The sequence below is a fragment of the Pristiophorus japonicus genome, chromosome 8 (assembly GCF_044704955.1).
Source record: "Pristiophorus japonicus isolate sPriJap1 chromosome 8, sPriJap1.hap1, whole genome shotgun sequence".
NCBI lineage: Eukaryota > Metazoa > Chordata > Chondrichthyes > Pristiophoridae > Pristiophorus > Pristiophorus japonicus.
The window spans coordinates 94082786-94097663 of NC_091984.1; the positions used below are offsets into that span (position 1 = coordinate 94082786).

At 48.4% G+C, this 14878-nt stretch overlaps 1 protein-coding gene across 9 annotated transcripts in view; it reads left to right on the forward strand.

Moving 5' to 3' along the window:
* The window catches only part of odr4 (odr-4 GPCR localization factor homolog), a 139071-nt gene that overhangs the window by 96136 nt on the left and 28057 nt on the right, over nt 1–14878 (forward strand). For all 9 annotated transcript variants that reach the window (XM_070887110.1, XM_070887114.1, XM_070887107.1 and 6 more), the window contains one exon: nt 1061–1246. In XM_070887110.1, coding sequence (XP_070743211.1) covers nt 1061–1246 — 186 coding nt within the window. The remainder of the gene's footprint in view (nt 1–1060; nt 1247–14878) is intronic.

A 14878-nucleotide genomic window follows, 5' to 3' on the forward strand; every position in this document is an offset into this window, starting at 1 on the left:
GAATGGTTTGCTGCAGGGAGTGGATGGGGCATTATTTAGGGAAAAATGAATAAATCTTTGCAGCAGAGAATGATTCAGTGCTTTGGGAAGAGAGTAGGATTCATTTTGGATTGCTCTAGAAAAGAGCTGGCATGGACATGATGAGCCGAATGGCCTCCTTGTTTGTTGTATAGTTCTGTGGCCCCATCTCTTTAAATTTCACTTACATACAATTTTCCACTCCCACTACTAGTGTGCTGCCTACATCGACCTAATCTGCATCTGAAGTTACACTAATGAGCTGACCTTGGAAACTGAGTGCAAACAACACACTTCTGCCTAAGTGTTTCTAAAGTTTGATAGCCACTTTGGTCTAAACTATGCCAATAGCAGAAAATCTAGGCCATTGTGTTTTGCATGCACACGCTTAAACACTTGAACACATGAGTTCTGTCTCTCCTTCTTGCATTTGCACTCTTGTTCACTTTTACCCAGAGTTCATGCTCATTCCTTTGCACTTGTTCTTGCACACGCATCTTTCTGTACTCCCTATGCCTGCTGCATGGAGTTGATCTTTTCTTGCATTTGTATGTACACACTTGCACCCTTTTGCACTCACATGCACCGGCTGTCTCCTGTGCATGCTGGTTCCCTTTCTTTCTCACTTATACAGTCTATAGTTCTTGTGTCTTTGTGCTCCTTGTATGCTGTCTGCTGCATGGGCTCACTTTCTAGTCTATGCTCAATCTCTGAGCATGTGCTCTCTTGTATCGCTGAACTCCTGTGCATAATCATCCAATTTGTCTGTCTGAGTCTCTCTCTCTCTCTCTCTCTTCCCCCCCCCCCCCCCTCCCACCTCACTCCCTATCTGTCTTTCTCTCTTTGTTGTAGAACTGTTTTGTAGTCTGATTTGTAACAGAGAAGTTCAAATGCAATGTTACCTATTACTTGCTGAACTGGTGTTTTTGCACCTCCCATTAGATGATGTACTTTGCTTCATTAGTCTAAAGTATTGTCTGTGGTAAAAATATAACACAATTGTCTCATTTAAACATTAATTCCATGTCCTGTTTTTCATTAGGTGGTGATTCTGAAAGCCATAAAGCTCCACATAGGGTGTTTGCCTCAATCTTGCCTTCCGGTGTTGCTTTCTGTGATTACGGGTTTTCAGATGAGGGAAGTAAGGAACTGGAAGAGCGTTATAAGGAGCTGTTGGATTACGACCTACACCCAGAACAGTTGGATAGGGCAGAGGAAACCTTGTTGGGTGAGTCGTTTATTTTCTTTACCATGCAAATATATTGTGGACTGTATTCCTTTAAAATGTAGATATATTGTGGACTATGATTATAACAATATAGTTACCTGCAATTACATTGTTGCATGTATCCATATTAAAAAGACCTGTTAAGGTCCTGAAATAAAACTCCACTCAAGCTTATGTTTTGAGCTAGTTGAACGGCATAATTGATAATACCGATGCCTTTCTTATTATCGCATTTGATTGAGCAGTAGGAAATTAAGTAATGGATAAGAAGTTTGCAGAAATAGTTACTTATTATAAAGCTTGATTGAGGATAATCTGTGCAGATAGGAACTAGACTTATCGGTTAGCATTAATTCGGCTTTCTGTAGATGACTTGGGAGATTCTTATGGGAGCACTGCAACTTTTTCTTTTCATGTTAGCGTCCAGTGATACTGATTTTAAAATGCTGTTACAGATGTCTTATCCTTAGGCAATTTGTCCACATTAGCATGGGTATGGTACGAAATGCAGCTACGAAAATTTGAGGTAATTTTCTGAGAAGAAATTCATTGCTGTAGTGATGGTACAGTAATGTTCATACATACATTAAAACTGCAATAAAATATTAACAGGCATTGAGCACATCTGTTGCACCCCAAGTGGTCCACTGGATCCCAATAGTGTGTTATTGAAGAACCATATCCAGTTGCTGGCCGTGAGATAACAGGAGGCTTGATCAACTAAGGGGATACTTCTTTTGGAAGTGATTGCGATGGGGATGAACAGTGAAGTATGTTAGATTATAACAAAATGTTAGAAAAGCAAATAAAAAAGGATCAAATAAAGGTATATGACTAAGTCAATAAAAAAAAATACCTGGAGCACTACTTCAACTTCAATTATGACTGGAAGAAAGGCGGATAAAGGTACAAACTAAGGAAAGGCATGTTCAGTGCTGTTGTTAGTAAATAATTATTCTTGCAGAATACCTGAAATAGTATTCTGGAAAGCAGATGCAAGTCAAGATTTCTAAAGAAGAACAAGCTAGATGGGCCAAATCCTTCACTTATCTGTACTTATCTTTGATGGCTAATGTATTACACTGTGCAAGTTTTGGATTTCTATCTCGCAAGTTGTGGTTTGTTGATTATTTTTGACTGGAGGTCTAGCCATAAGCATAGGTAGTTATGTCTAGGTAAACTGATAGTTATTTATGCATTTAAATCTTAACTATATATTGTTTAACTTGAACAGTTTTGGTCTTCAGACTAACCTGTCCTGTAATGATGATGTAGCCTCTGAAAATTATTCTGAATTGCACAGGTAGTGATTAAGGCTATTTGTACTCATGGTTTTCTGTCTTGATGGGACTATGACAGACTTTGGCCTGTACCAGATATATATCTTGTGCTGTGTGCCACTGATCATTCTCATTATTGAGTCCTTACTTCCTATTTGCTGAAGTGTGTTTGTATAGCCCCCGTACCAAGTAAAAGCAGCATTGCCCAGGGTTAAACAGAACATCCTTGTTGCTATCATTTGCTAACAGAAAATGACGAGTGCCCTCATACTCTCCCAGTCTTTGAATAATGGGGCAATAATTGTTCTGTTCAACCTTTTTAGCTCAGGATATAACATACAAACCAGTTTTATTAAAAGTATAAAGGCCAACACAGCAGATTCCACTCGATTACAATATTAAACTTACAATTTCTTGGTTCACAAAATAATAACCCTGAACACTGACCAGCTCCCATAACACAAAACGTATACATGATGTTAAGACTACCATATTAAACGTTCATGAAGTCACTTTCATATTGACCAAAATAGTAGAGCTAACGAGCAGAAATTTGTTCAGGATTTGCTCTTGCTGCTGTTTTATTCTGAGAAGACAAGCGATAGAGATTTTAAAGATCTTGTTCATGGGCCATTATAAGACCTTGCTATGTGGCTAGCGATTGCTGCCAGTTCACAGCCCAGGCAGCATCTATCGGCCCAAGTTTCGGGTGGAGTTGCTCCTAGTTTTTTGGAGCAACTAGTTTAGTTTGGAGTATGTTAGAAATTGCAATTCTCGGATATTAGTTTGCTCCAGTTCTAGTGAGTTAGTTTAGGTTGGCTTTAGGTAAGGTACTTTTTTTTTTCAAAAGGGGGTGTGTCCAGCCACTCAGGCCTGTTTTGCAAGTTTCGGCAGTGAAAACTTACCACAAACTAACTTAGGATGGAGTAAGTGTCCACTTTTGTAAGGTCTGAAAAACCTTACCTAGTTTAGTGCAGGCACAGCCAGAGACGGCGGGTGGGAAGCATTAAACACAAAGGACACAACATCACAACAGCGGGGGGGTAAGGGAAGTTAGAGGATTTTCCATAAACACCTTCACAACAACATTAAAGAAGCAAAGTACATTTAAAGCGCTAAGCACTAAACAAAGCAGTACATTTAAAGCACCAAGCACTAAACGAAGCACAAAAAGTAATAAGCAATTAATTAATAAAAAATAGAAGGAACCCTGCACCTAAAGCACCAAGACCAAAGTAATAAGTAATCAATCAATACAATATAGAAGTCCTACCTTTATGTGAAGGGAAGGTGTCTCTGTCAGTGTCTCTCACTGTAGTGTCTCTCTCTCTTTGTATCTGACAGTGAGGGGTGGGGGGCATGTGTGTCTGTGTGTGTGTGTGTGTGTTGGGGGGGTGGGAGGGGTGGGGTGTGTGTGTGTGTGGCGGGGTGGGAGGGGGTGTGTGTGTGTGTGTGTGAGAGGGGGGGTGTGTGTGTGGGGGGGGTGGGAGGGGGTGTGTGTGTGTGGGAGTGTTGGGGGGGGTGGGAGGGGTGGGGTGTGTGTGTGTGTGGCGGGGTGGGAGGGGGTGAGTGTGTGTGTGTGAGAGGGGGTGTGTGTGTGTGGGGGGTGGGAGGGGGTGTGTGTGTGTGTGTGGGGGGTGGGAGGGGGTGTGTGTGTGGGGGTGGGTGGGAGGGGGTGTGTGTGTGTGGGGGGGTGGGAGGGGGTATGTGTGTGGGGGGGGTGGGAGAGGGTATGTGTGTGTGGGGGGGTGGGAGGGTGTGAGTGTGTGTGGGGGGGTGGGAGGGGGTGTGTGTGTGTGGGGGGGGTGGGAGGGGGTGTGTGTGTGTGTGTGGGGGGGGGGTGGGAGGGGGTGTGTGTGTGTGGGGGGGGTGGGAGGGGGTGTGTGTGGGTGGGGGGGGGGGGTGGGAGGGGGTATGTGTGTGCGGGGGGGGTGGGGGGGTATGTGTGTGCGGGGGGGGTGGGAGGGTGTGTGTGTGTGGGGTGTGGGGGGATTGAGGGGTGTGTGTGTGGGAGGGGGGTTGTGTGTGGGGAGGTGGGAGGGGGTGTGTGTGGGGAGGTGGGAGGGCGTATGTGTTTGTGGGAGGGGGGTGTGTGTGGGGGGTGGGTTTGTGTGTGTGGGGGGGTGGGGGGAGGGGGTGCGTGTGGGGGGGTGGGGGGAGGGGTTGCGTGTGGGGGGTGGGGGAAGGTGTGGGGGGGTGGGGGTGGGGGAGGTGGGGTGGGGAGAGGCTGGAAGGAGGCTCTCTCCTCCTGCTCTCCTCCGACCCTTCGATCATTGAGTGCCCCCCAACCCACGCTCCTCCATCCCTGTTGCCACGCTCTCTCTCTCCCCCTGCCCCCCCTCCTCCTCCCCGGCACCCACCGCCCCCCCTCCTCCCGGTACCCACGCCCCCCCCTCCTCCCGGTACCCACGCCCCCCCCCTCCTCCGGTACCCACGCCCCCCCCCCTCCTCCCGGTACCCACGCCCCCCCCTCCTCCCGGTACCCACGCCCCCCCTCCTCCCGGTACCCACGCCCCCCCCTCCTCCCGGTACCCACGCCCCCCCCTCCTCCCGGTACCCACGTCCCCCCTCCTCCCGGTACCCACGCTCCCCCCTCCTCCCCGTACCCACGCTCCCCCCGATACCCATGTCCCCCCCTCCTCTCGGTACCCACGTCCCCCCTCCTCCTGGTACCCACACCCCCCCACCTCCTGGTACCCACGCTCCCCCACCTCCTGGTACCCACGCTCCCCCCCCAATACCCATGTCCCCCCCCGGTACCCACGCTCCCCCCCGGTACCCACGTCCCCCCCTCCCGGTACCCACGTCCCCCCTCCTCCCGGTACCCATGCTCCCCCCTGGTACCCACGTCCCCCCTCCTCCCGGTACCCACGCTCCCCCCCGGTGCCCACGTTCCCCCCCTTCTCACGGTGCCCATGCCCCCCCTCCTCCCGGTACCCACGCTCCCCCCTCCTCCCGGTACCCACGTCCCCCCTCCTCCCGGTACCCACGTCCCCACTCCTCCCGGTACCCACGCCTCCCCCTCCTCCCGGTACCCACGCCCCCCCTCCTCCCGGTACCCACGCCCCCCCTCCTCCCGGTACCCACGTCCCCCCTCCTCCTGGTACCCACGCCACCCCCTCCACCCGGTATCCACGTCCCCCCTCCTCCCGGTACCCACGTTCCCCCCTCCTCCCGGTACCCACGTCCCCCCTCCTCCCGGTACCCACGCCCCCCCTCCACCCGGTACCCACGTTCCCCCCTCCTCCCGGTACCCACGCTCCCCCCCGGTACCCACGCTCCCCCGAGCCATTGCGCAGGCGCACATGCTCCAACGCGCCTGCGCAACGCTGCCGGCACTGAGGAGAAGGCATGATCCCTAGCCCCGCCCCCCTGCAGGCAGTCTCCTCCCCAGGGAGACTATGCTGCGCCACGCCACGCCACGCTATGGTCCAGGAGGATCGGAGAATTTGTGCGGAATATTCCGGCGCACCTTCGAGCCCTGGCAGGTCACGTAAGTCTCGGAGGTGCGCCATTTTCACCAGATGCCGAAACTTGGGCCCAAAGATTCTGGTCATGGTTCCAAAACCTAATTGTCTAAATGGTTTGACACAGCAAACAAGCATTCCAATATATTGCAATCACAGTTCTCCATACGTGAGAGAGACTTCTTCAAGAAAGTCACAAAACTTGGTAGCGCTTCTTATTTTACACGCAGGTTGTCTCAGATCTAAAGAATAACCACTGATACCCATATTAGGCACAATATAAAAAACAACTGAGTACACCCCATGCAATTACTTCTCTTATATTTTAAAGACTTACCAGTATCATTTCAAGATTTGATGGTGGTTTATCTGCTATTTTCTATACAATAGATATCTGAACCTAGACCGCCCCCCCCCTCCCAATCAGCCATCATTTTTCTTCACATGGGTCTTCCTGGAATGCCGAATCCGAGCAAAATTGTGCCGAGCAGAGATCATTGGCTTACTTAAGCCAGGCAAAGACTTAGAGTTAGTAGCGAGCTACCGACCAACTTACTCCTCAATGTTTGCTCAAGCGACTGGTCCGCCAGTGTTTGTCTCCAGTGATTGCTACCGCGCTGAGCTCAGACCAATTAATTTCCACTATGGCTGCAGCAATTGTGAGCAATTGCTATCCCTAACCACCATCATTGATAATGGTTTTCAGAAAAACCTTAAGATTGGTGGCATCTTTCTCGATCTAACAGCAGCCTATGACACTGTCTGGCATAACAGTCTTCTGATGAAAATATCTAGCGTCCTGTCATACTGCTTGGTTAAATTACTGCTAAGGGGCCGACGTTTCAGAGTACACGTGGCCAGTCGAAGCAGCTCATGGAGATACCAAAACAGAGGCCTTCCTCAGTGATCAGTTCCCGTACTACTCCTTTTTAATCTGTACATAATTGACATGCCTGTGACCAGGATGCAGAAATCTATCTATTCTGATGATGGTGCCTCTGTTACTCAAGCTAGTAACCTTTCCGACCTGGAAACCACACTCGCTAATAATATGAAACTTCAACCAAGTATCACAAAGACGTCAATTTCTCTACACCTTAATCCCCACTAGGACAGCCTGAGTGCGCTCCTTGAATAGAGACCCAACCAGTCCTCATCCACCAGCACCCTCCTCTGCATGGTTGAATTTATTCTCACATTGAACAACTTCTCCTTTGACGTCACTCACTTCCTCCAAATTAAAGATATTGCTATGGGAACCCCCATGGGTCCTAGCTATGCCTGCCTTTCCATGTGATATGTGATACATTTTATGTTCCAGTTCTACTCGGGTCCCCTCCCCCACGTCTTTTTCCGGTACATTAACGACTGTATCGGTGCCGTTTCCTGCTTTCGCCCTGAACTGGAAAATTTCCTACTTCCAATTTCCATCCTCCCCTCGCCTTCACATGGTCCATCTTCAACTCTTTTCCCTTCCTCGACTTCTCTATTTCTAAGGATAGAGTGGTTGGCACAGAGTGCTTCTAAACAGTGTTAAATTTTGGAATTTGGAAAGAGTGGAAGTCTCTAAGTACTAGGTGAGTCTGGGTGAGTACTAGCTGTAAAAAGTGAAGTTTATCATTTTCAATTTAACTTAGAACTTTAAAAACTGTAGTTAACAGAAACTGCCTGTCAGTGGCAGTTAACTGTTAGTGTTTATCTTGAATAGGTGCTAATTACTGCAAATAAAGAGCACTTGTACCTAGGGTGTGGCTCCAAGGGTATATCATCACAGCCCAGGACATCACTGCAGGAGTTCCTCAGGGCAGGGCAGGGCCCTAGGCCCAACCATCTTCAGCTGCTTCATCAATGACCTTCCCTCCATCATAAGGTCAGAAGTGGGGATGTTCACTAATGACTACACAATGTTCAGTTCCATTCACAAATCCTCAGACAATGGAGCAGCCCATTCCCACAAGCAGCAAGACCTGGACCATTGATCAGAAACTGTCGGACCAGCCACATAAATACTGAGGCAACAAGTGCAGACCACAGGCTGGGTATTCTGCAGCGAGTGTCTCATCTCTTGACTCTCCAAAGTCTTTCCACCATCTATAAGGCACAAGTCAGGAGTGTGATGGATAAGTGCAGCATCAACAACACTCAAGAAGCTCAACACCATCGAGGATAAAGCAGTCTGCTTGATTGGCACCCCATGCAAGTTCCCGTCCAACATTGTTTCCCTTTGTTTCCAATTTGATACCTTTCTTTACTTCCTGTGGAACCAACCAGGGGAGCGGGCAGGGAAGTAGACCTGAGTCCATGATCGGATCAGCCATGATCGTATTAAATGGCGGAGCAGGCTCGAGGGACCGTATGGCCTACTCTTGATCCTATTTCTTATGTTCTTATGAATATTCAATTCCCATCCTTGGTCACCTTGCAACCACATCTCTCTAATGGCAATCAGATCATACCTATTTATTTCTATTTATACCTTCAACTCATCTATCTTGTTACGAATGCTGTGTGCGTTCAGGTATCGAGCTTTTAATTTTGTCTTGTGTATATACGTCTGTCCCATCCTGTCACACTCTGGTTAACATTACCCCTATCACTACCCTGCACTTTTGCCTTCTCCTTTCTCTTTAACTTTTTTAATTTCCGCTCACCGGATCCCTCACCCCCACTATTTAGTTTAAAGCCTATCTAAGAATATAAGAAATAGGAGCAGGAGTGGGCCATACGGCCCCTCGAGCCTGCTCCGCCATTTAATACGATCACGGCTGATCCTATCATGGTCTTAGGTCCACTTCCCTGCCCGCTCTCCATAACCCCTTATTCCCTTATCGTTTAAGAAACTGTCTATTTCTGTCTTAAATTTATTCAATGTTCCAGCTTCCACAGCTCTCTGAGGCAGCGAATTCCACAGATCCACAACCCTCTGAGAGAAGAAATTTCTCCTCATCTCAGTTTTAAATGGGCAGCTCCTTATTCTAAGATTGTCTTCTAGTTCTAGTCTCCCCTATCAGTGGATACATCCTCTCTGCATCCACCTTGTCAAGCTCCCTCATAATTGTATACGTTTCGATAGAAACATAGAAAATAGGTGCAGGAGTAGGCCCTTCGAGCCTGCACCGCCATTCAATAAGATCATGGCTGATCATTCCTTCAGCATCCCTTTCCTGCTTTCTCTCCATAACCCTTGATCCCCTTAACCGTAAGGGCCATATCTAACTCCCTCTTGAATATATCCAATGAACTGGCATCAACAAGTCTCTGCGGCAGGGAATTCCACAGGTCAACAACTCTCTGAGTGAAGAAGTTTCTCCTCATTTCAGTCCTAAATGGCCTACCCCTTATCCTAAGACTATGTCCCCTGGTTCTGGACTTCCCCAACATCGAGAACATTCTTCCTGCATCTAACCTGTCCAGTCCCGTCAGAATCTTATATGTTTCTATGAGATCCCCTCTCATCCTTCGAAACGCCAGTGAATAAAGACCCAGTTGATCCAGTCTCTCCTCATATGACAGCCCAGCCATCCCTGGAATCACCTCTCATTCTTCTGAATTCTAATGAGTAGAGCCCCAACCTACTCAACCTTTCCTCATAAGTCAACCCCTTCATCTCTGCAATCAACCATGTGAATCTTCTCTGAACTGCCTCCAAAGCAAGTATATCCTTTTGTGAATATGGAAGCCAAAACTGCACGCAGTATTCCAGGTGTGGCCTCACCACTACCCTGTACAACTGTAGCAAGACTTCCCTGCTTTTATACTCCGTCCCCTTTGCAATAAAGACCAAGATTCCATTGGCCTTCCTGATCACTTGCTGTACCTGCATCCTTTTGTGTTTCATGCACAAGTACCCTCAGGTCCCGCTGTACTGCAGCACTTTGCAATCTTTCTGCATTTAAATAATAACTTGCTCTTTGATTTTTTTTCTGCCGAAGTGCATGACCTCACACTTTCCGACATTATACTCCATCTGCCAAATTATTGCCCACTCACTTAGCCTGTTTATGTCCTTTTGCAGATTGTTTGTGTTCTCCTCACACATTGCTTTTCTCCCATCTTTGTAACATCGGCAAACTTGGCTGTGTTACACTCGGTCCCTTCCTCCAAGTCGTTAATATAGATTGTAAATAGTTGGGGTCCGAGCACTGATCCCTTCGGCACCCCACTGGTTACTGGTTGCCAACCCGAGAATGAACCATTTATCTCCATTCTCAGTTTTCTGTTCGTTAGCCAATCCTCTATCCATGCTAATATATTACCCCCAACCCCGTGAACTTTTATCTTGTGTAGTAACCTTTTATGTGGCATCTTGTCAAATGCCTTCTGGAAGTCCAAATACACCACGTCCACTGGTTCCCCTTTATCCACCCTGTTCGTTACATCCTCAAAGAATTCTAGCAAATTTGTCAAACATGACTTCCCCTTCATAAATCCATGTTGATTCTGCCTGACCGAATTTTGCTTTTCCAAATGCCCTGCTACTATTTCTTTAATAATGGGCTCCAACATCTTCTCAACCACAGATGTTAGCCTAACTGGTCTATAGTTTCCTGCTATTTGTCTGCCTCCTTTTTTAAATAGGGGCATTACACTTGCAGTTTTCCAATCTGCTGGAACCTCCCCAGAATCCAGGGAATTTTGGTAAATTACAGCCAATGCATCCACTATCTCTGCCACTACAGCCCTAGTTATTCACTTCGCCAGGACACTGGCCCCAACCTGGTCAGCTCCCACCAATGGAACAGCTCACTTTTATCTCAGTACTGGTGCCAGTGCTCCATGAATTGAAACCCATTTCTCCCACACCCATCTTTGAGCCACGCATTCATCTCTCTGATCCTATTTACCCAATGCAAATTTGCTTGTGGCTCAGGTGGTAATCCAGAGCTTATTACCTTTGTGGCTCTGCTTTTTAATTTAGCCCTCTGCTGCTCATACTCCCTCAGCAGAACCTCGTTCTTTGTCCTACCTATGTCGTTGGTATCCACGTGGACCACAACAATTGGATTTTTTCCCTCCCACTCCAAGTTCCTCTCCAGCCCAGAGGAGATGTCCTTAACCCTGGCACTGGGGTAGGCAACACAGCCTTTGGGACTCACGCTCTCGGCTGCAGAGAACAGTATCTATCCCCCTAATGATACTGTCCCCTACCGCTACAACTTTTCTTTTTACTCCCCCAACTTGAATGGCCCCCAGTACCATGGTGCTGTGGTCAGTTTGCTCATCCTCCCTGCAGTCCTTGCTCTCGTCCATACAGGGAGTAAGAACCTTGTACCAGGTAGACAATTGCAAGGGCTGACGCTCCTCCATTACTACATCCTGGGTCCCCATACCTGCCTCACTCATAGTCACACCCTCCTGTCCCTAACCACAAACCAAATTTGAATTATTTAACTTAAGGGATGTGACTCTCTGCTGGAACACAGCGTCCAGGTAACTCTCCCTCTCCCTGATGTGTCGCAGTGTTTGAAGCTCGGATTTCAGCTCATCAACATGGAGCCGAAGTTCCTCGAGCAGCCAACACTTACTGCAGATGTGGTTACCGTGGACCTCAATGGTGTCCACCAGCTCCCACATGCTGCAGCAGGAACACATCACCCCTCCTATGGACCAGGGGATCCCCAGTATAGAAGCACTGACCACACTCGATCAGCTTCGCTGGGCAGGCCACATAGTACACATGCCAGACACGAGACTCCCTAAGCAAATGCTTTATGCAGAGCTCCCTCGTGGTAAACGAGCCAAAGGAGGACAGCGGAAACGTTATAAGGACACCCTCAAAGCCTCCCTGGTAAAGTGAGACATCACCACTGACACCTGGGAGACCCTGGCCGAAAACCGCCCAAGGTGGAGAAAGTGCATCCGGGAGGGTGTTGAGCTCTTCGAGTCTCAACGCAAAGAGTGTGAAGAGGCCAAGCGCAGGCAGCGGAAGGAGTGCGCGGCAAACCAGCCCCACCGACCCCTTCCCTCGACGAATGTCTGTCCCACCTGTAACAGGGTCTGTGGCTCTCATATCGGACTGTTCAGCCATCAAAGAACTCACTTAGGGAGTGGAAGCTAGTCTTCCTCGATTCCGAGGGACTGTCTATGATGATGATGATTTAATTAATTAGTAAAGTTTTCAAGTTTCAAACGTTTAGTTTTTAATCCCGGCTCCTAATTTAAACCAATGCCCACGAAAAAGAGAGAAATACTGACCAATCAATCACTTGCTTGCTTTTTTGTGATGTCACACTTTGATTCTTTTTACTTCTTACCCTCCCACATCGGTTGATGCTGCTCGCAGCTTGTTGCTTTTATCTGCCGCTCCGATCTTCTCTAATCTGCCGCTCTGATCTGGTCTCGCACTGGTTCACCTGCTGCTTTTATCTGCCGCTCCGATCTGGTCTCGCACTGGTTCAGCCGCTGCTTTTATCTGCCGCTCTGATCTGGTCTCGCACTGGTTCACCTGCTGCTTTTATCTGCCGCTCTGATCTGGTCTCGCACTGGTTCAGCCGCTGCTTTTATCTGCCGCTCTGATCTGGTCTCGCACTGGTTCACCTGCTGCTTTTATCTGCCGCTCCGATCTGGTCTCGCACTGGTTCAGCAGCTGCTTTTATCTGCCGCTCCGATCTGGTCTCGCACTGGTTCAGCTGCTGCTTTTATCTGCCGCTCTGATCTGGTCTCGCACTGGTTCACCTGCTGCTTTTATCTGCCGCTCTGATCTGGTCTCGCACTGGTTCAGCCGCTGCTTTTATCTGCCGCTCTGATCTGGTCTCGCACTGGTTCACCTGCTGCTTTTATCTGCCGCTCCGATCTGGTCTCGCACTGGTTCACCTGCTGCTTTTATCTGCCGCTCCGATCTGGTCTCGCACTGGTTCAGCCGCTGCTTTTATCTGCCGCTCCGATCTGGTCTCGCACTGGTTCAGCCGCTGCTTTTATCTGCCGCTCCGATCTGGTCTCGCACTGGTTCAGCAGCTGCTTTTATCTGCCGCTCCGATCTGGTCTCGCACTGGTTCAGCAGCTGCTTTTATCTGCCGCTCCGATCTGGTCTCGCACTGGTTCAGCCGCTGCTTTTATCTGCCGCTCTGATCTGGTCTCGCACTGGTTCAGCAGCTGCTTTTATCTGCCGCTCCGATCTGGTCTCGCACTGGTTCAGCTGCTGCTTTTATCTGCCGCTCCGATCTGGTCTCGCACTGGTTCACCTGCTGCTTTTATCTGCCGCTCCAATCTGGTCTCGCACTGGTTCACCTGCTGCTTTTATCTGCCGCTCCGATCTGGTCTCGCACTGGTTCAGCCGCTGCTTTTATCTGCCGCTCCGATCTGGTCTCGCACTGGTTCAGCAGCAGCTTTTATCTGCTGCTCTGATCTGGTCTCGTGCTGTTTTGGCCGCTGGGGAGGAGAGAGACGGAAAAGGAGAGAGGGTTGGGAGGAGGCTCGTGTGGAGCATAAACACCGGCACGGACCAGTTGGGCCAAATGGCCCGTTTCTGTGCTCTACGTTCTAAGCAGTATGCAGGAGTCAGTTGAAGAGGTGCGATGGAATGGCGGACTGAATATTCCACCAAGAGGACCCCGGGGGTATTCTTAGCTGGCGGTTGGTTTCCACGGGCAGTCGAAGCAGTGTGGTCTTTGGGTGAACTGGGGTAAGAAGTTAACTGGAAAAGGGGGGAAGACACAAGGAACTCTCCATGTTAAAGTCTTCCATTCTGTCCTTATATCAAAATTTCCCTTGCAACTCCTTGGACCCCTCGCTTGTAATGGAAACGCCAGCATACCAGTGGTGTACCAGTTTCCGTGAATTTTGAGGAGGTTGCAGGGCGGAATGAAGCCGGATTGTGTATTGGGGGCTGAAGGCATGGACTTTTGGGACCACCCCTTCCGAAAGCCATCAAAAGGGCTCAGGGGACAAGGAAACCCACGAGCACCTCATCTTTCGATTAGGCACTTTACAGCCTTCCGGACTCAACATTGAGTTCAACAATTTCAGATTATAACCTCTACCCCCATTTTTACAGTCAGCAGGTGCTGATTCTGCTACTCCCATTTACATCTCTTCGAGATCCATCTTTTGTTTCTTTTCTTGTCCTATTACCTTTTGCCTTTTGTCATTCGATCTTACCTGCCTTCCACCCTATCAGAGACCTTCCTTTTTGTTCTTCCCATTCCCTGCCTCTGCACTTGCTTAAAACCTGTTATATCTACTATTTTCCCATTCTGATAAAAGGTCATCAACCTGAAACATTAACTTTGTTTCTCTCTCCACAGGTGCTGCCTGACCTGCTGAGTATTTCCAGCATTTTCTGATTTTATTATCACAAAGACTGTGTTCTCTGCCTCTCAGCCTCTCTCTTTTCTTTTAAGACGCTCCTTATAACTTAACCCCTTTCCTGTCCTAATATCTCCTTATGTGGCTTGGTGTAAAATTTTGTTTGATAACATTCCCTTGAAGCACCTTGGGTCATTTTACTATGTTAAAGACGCTATATTAATGCAAGTTGTTGGAATCACCAAACGTGCTGGCTCTACCTACAGAGCAAATGTCTCCACTTTGCGTTCATCTGCTCTCTCACTCTGTTATTCAGTTGCAGAACATTGCACTCCAATTTGGGCTCGTTCACCACTCATTTAGCTGGAGAATGCTAAACTGTATGCTGTTATGTGCCTTGTGTCATGTACATTGCACCGTACTACTCTCTCGTGGTTACCAGTCCTCTGCAACAGAGCTTTCCACAACTTTGTCATTTAGATACAGTAGCAAAATTGGTGAATAGACTTTGACAAAATCATGTTGCCAATTCACTCTGACTTGTTCTACCACCAATAGAAATGCTCACTTTGAGTTACCCAGTATAGTCAACCTTTCCTGATCCCTTTGATTTTTCCTTATCAACTTGCCGACATGAAGAG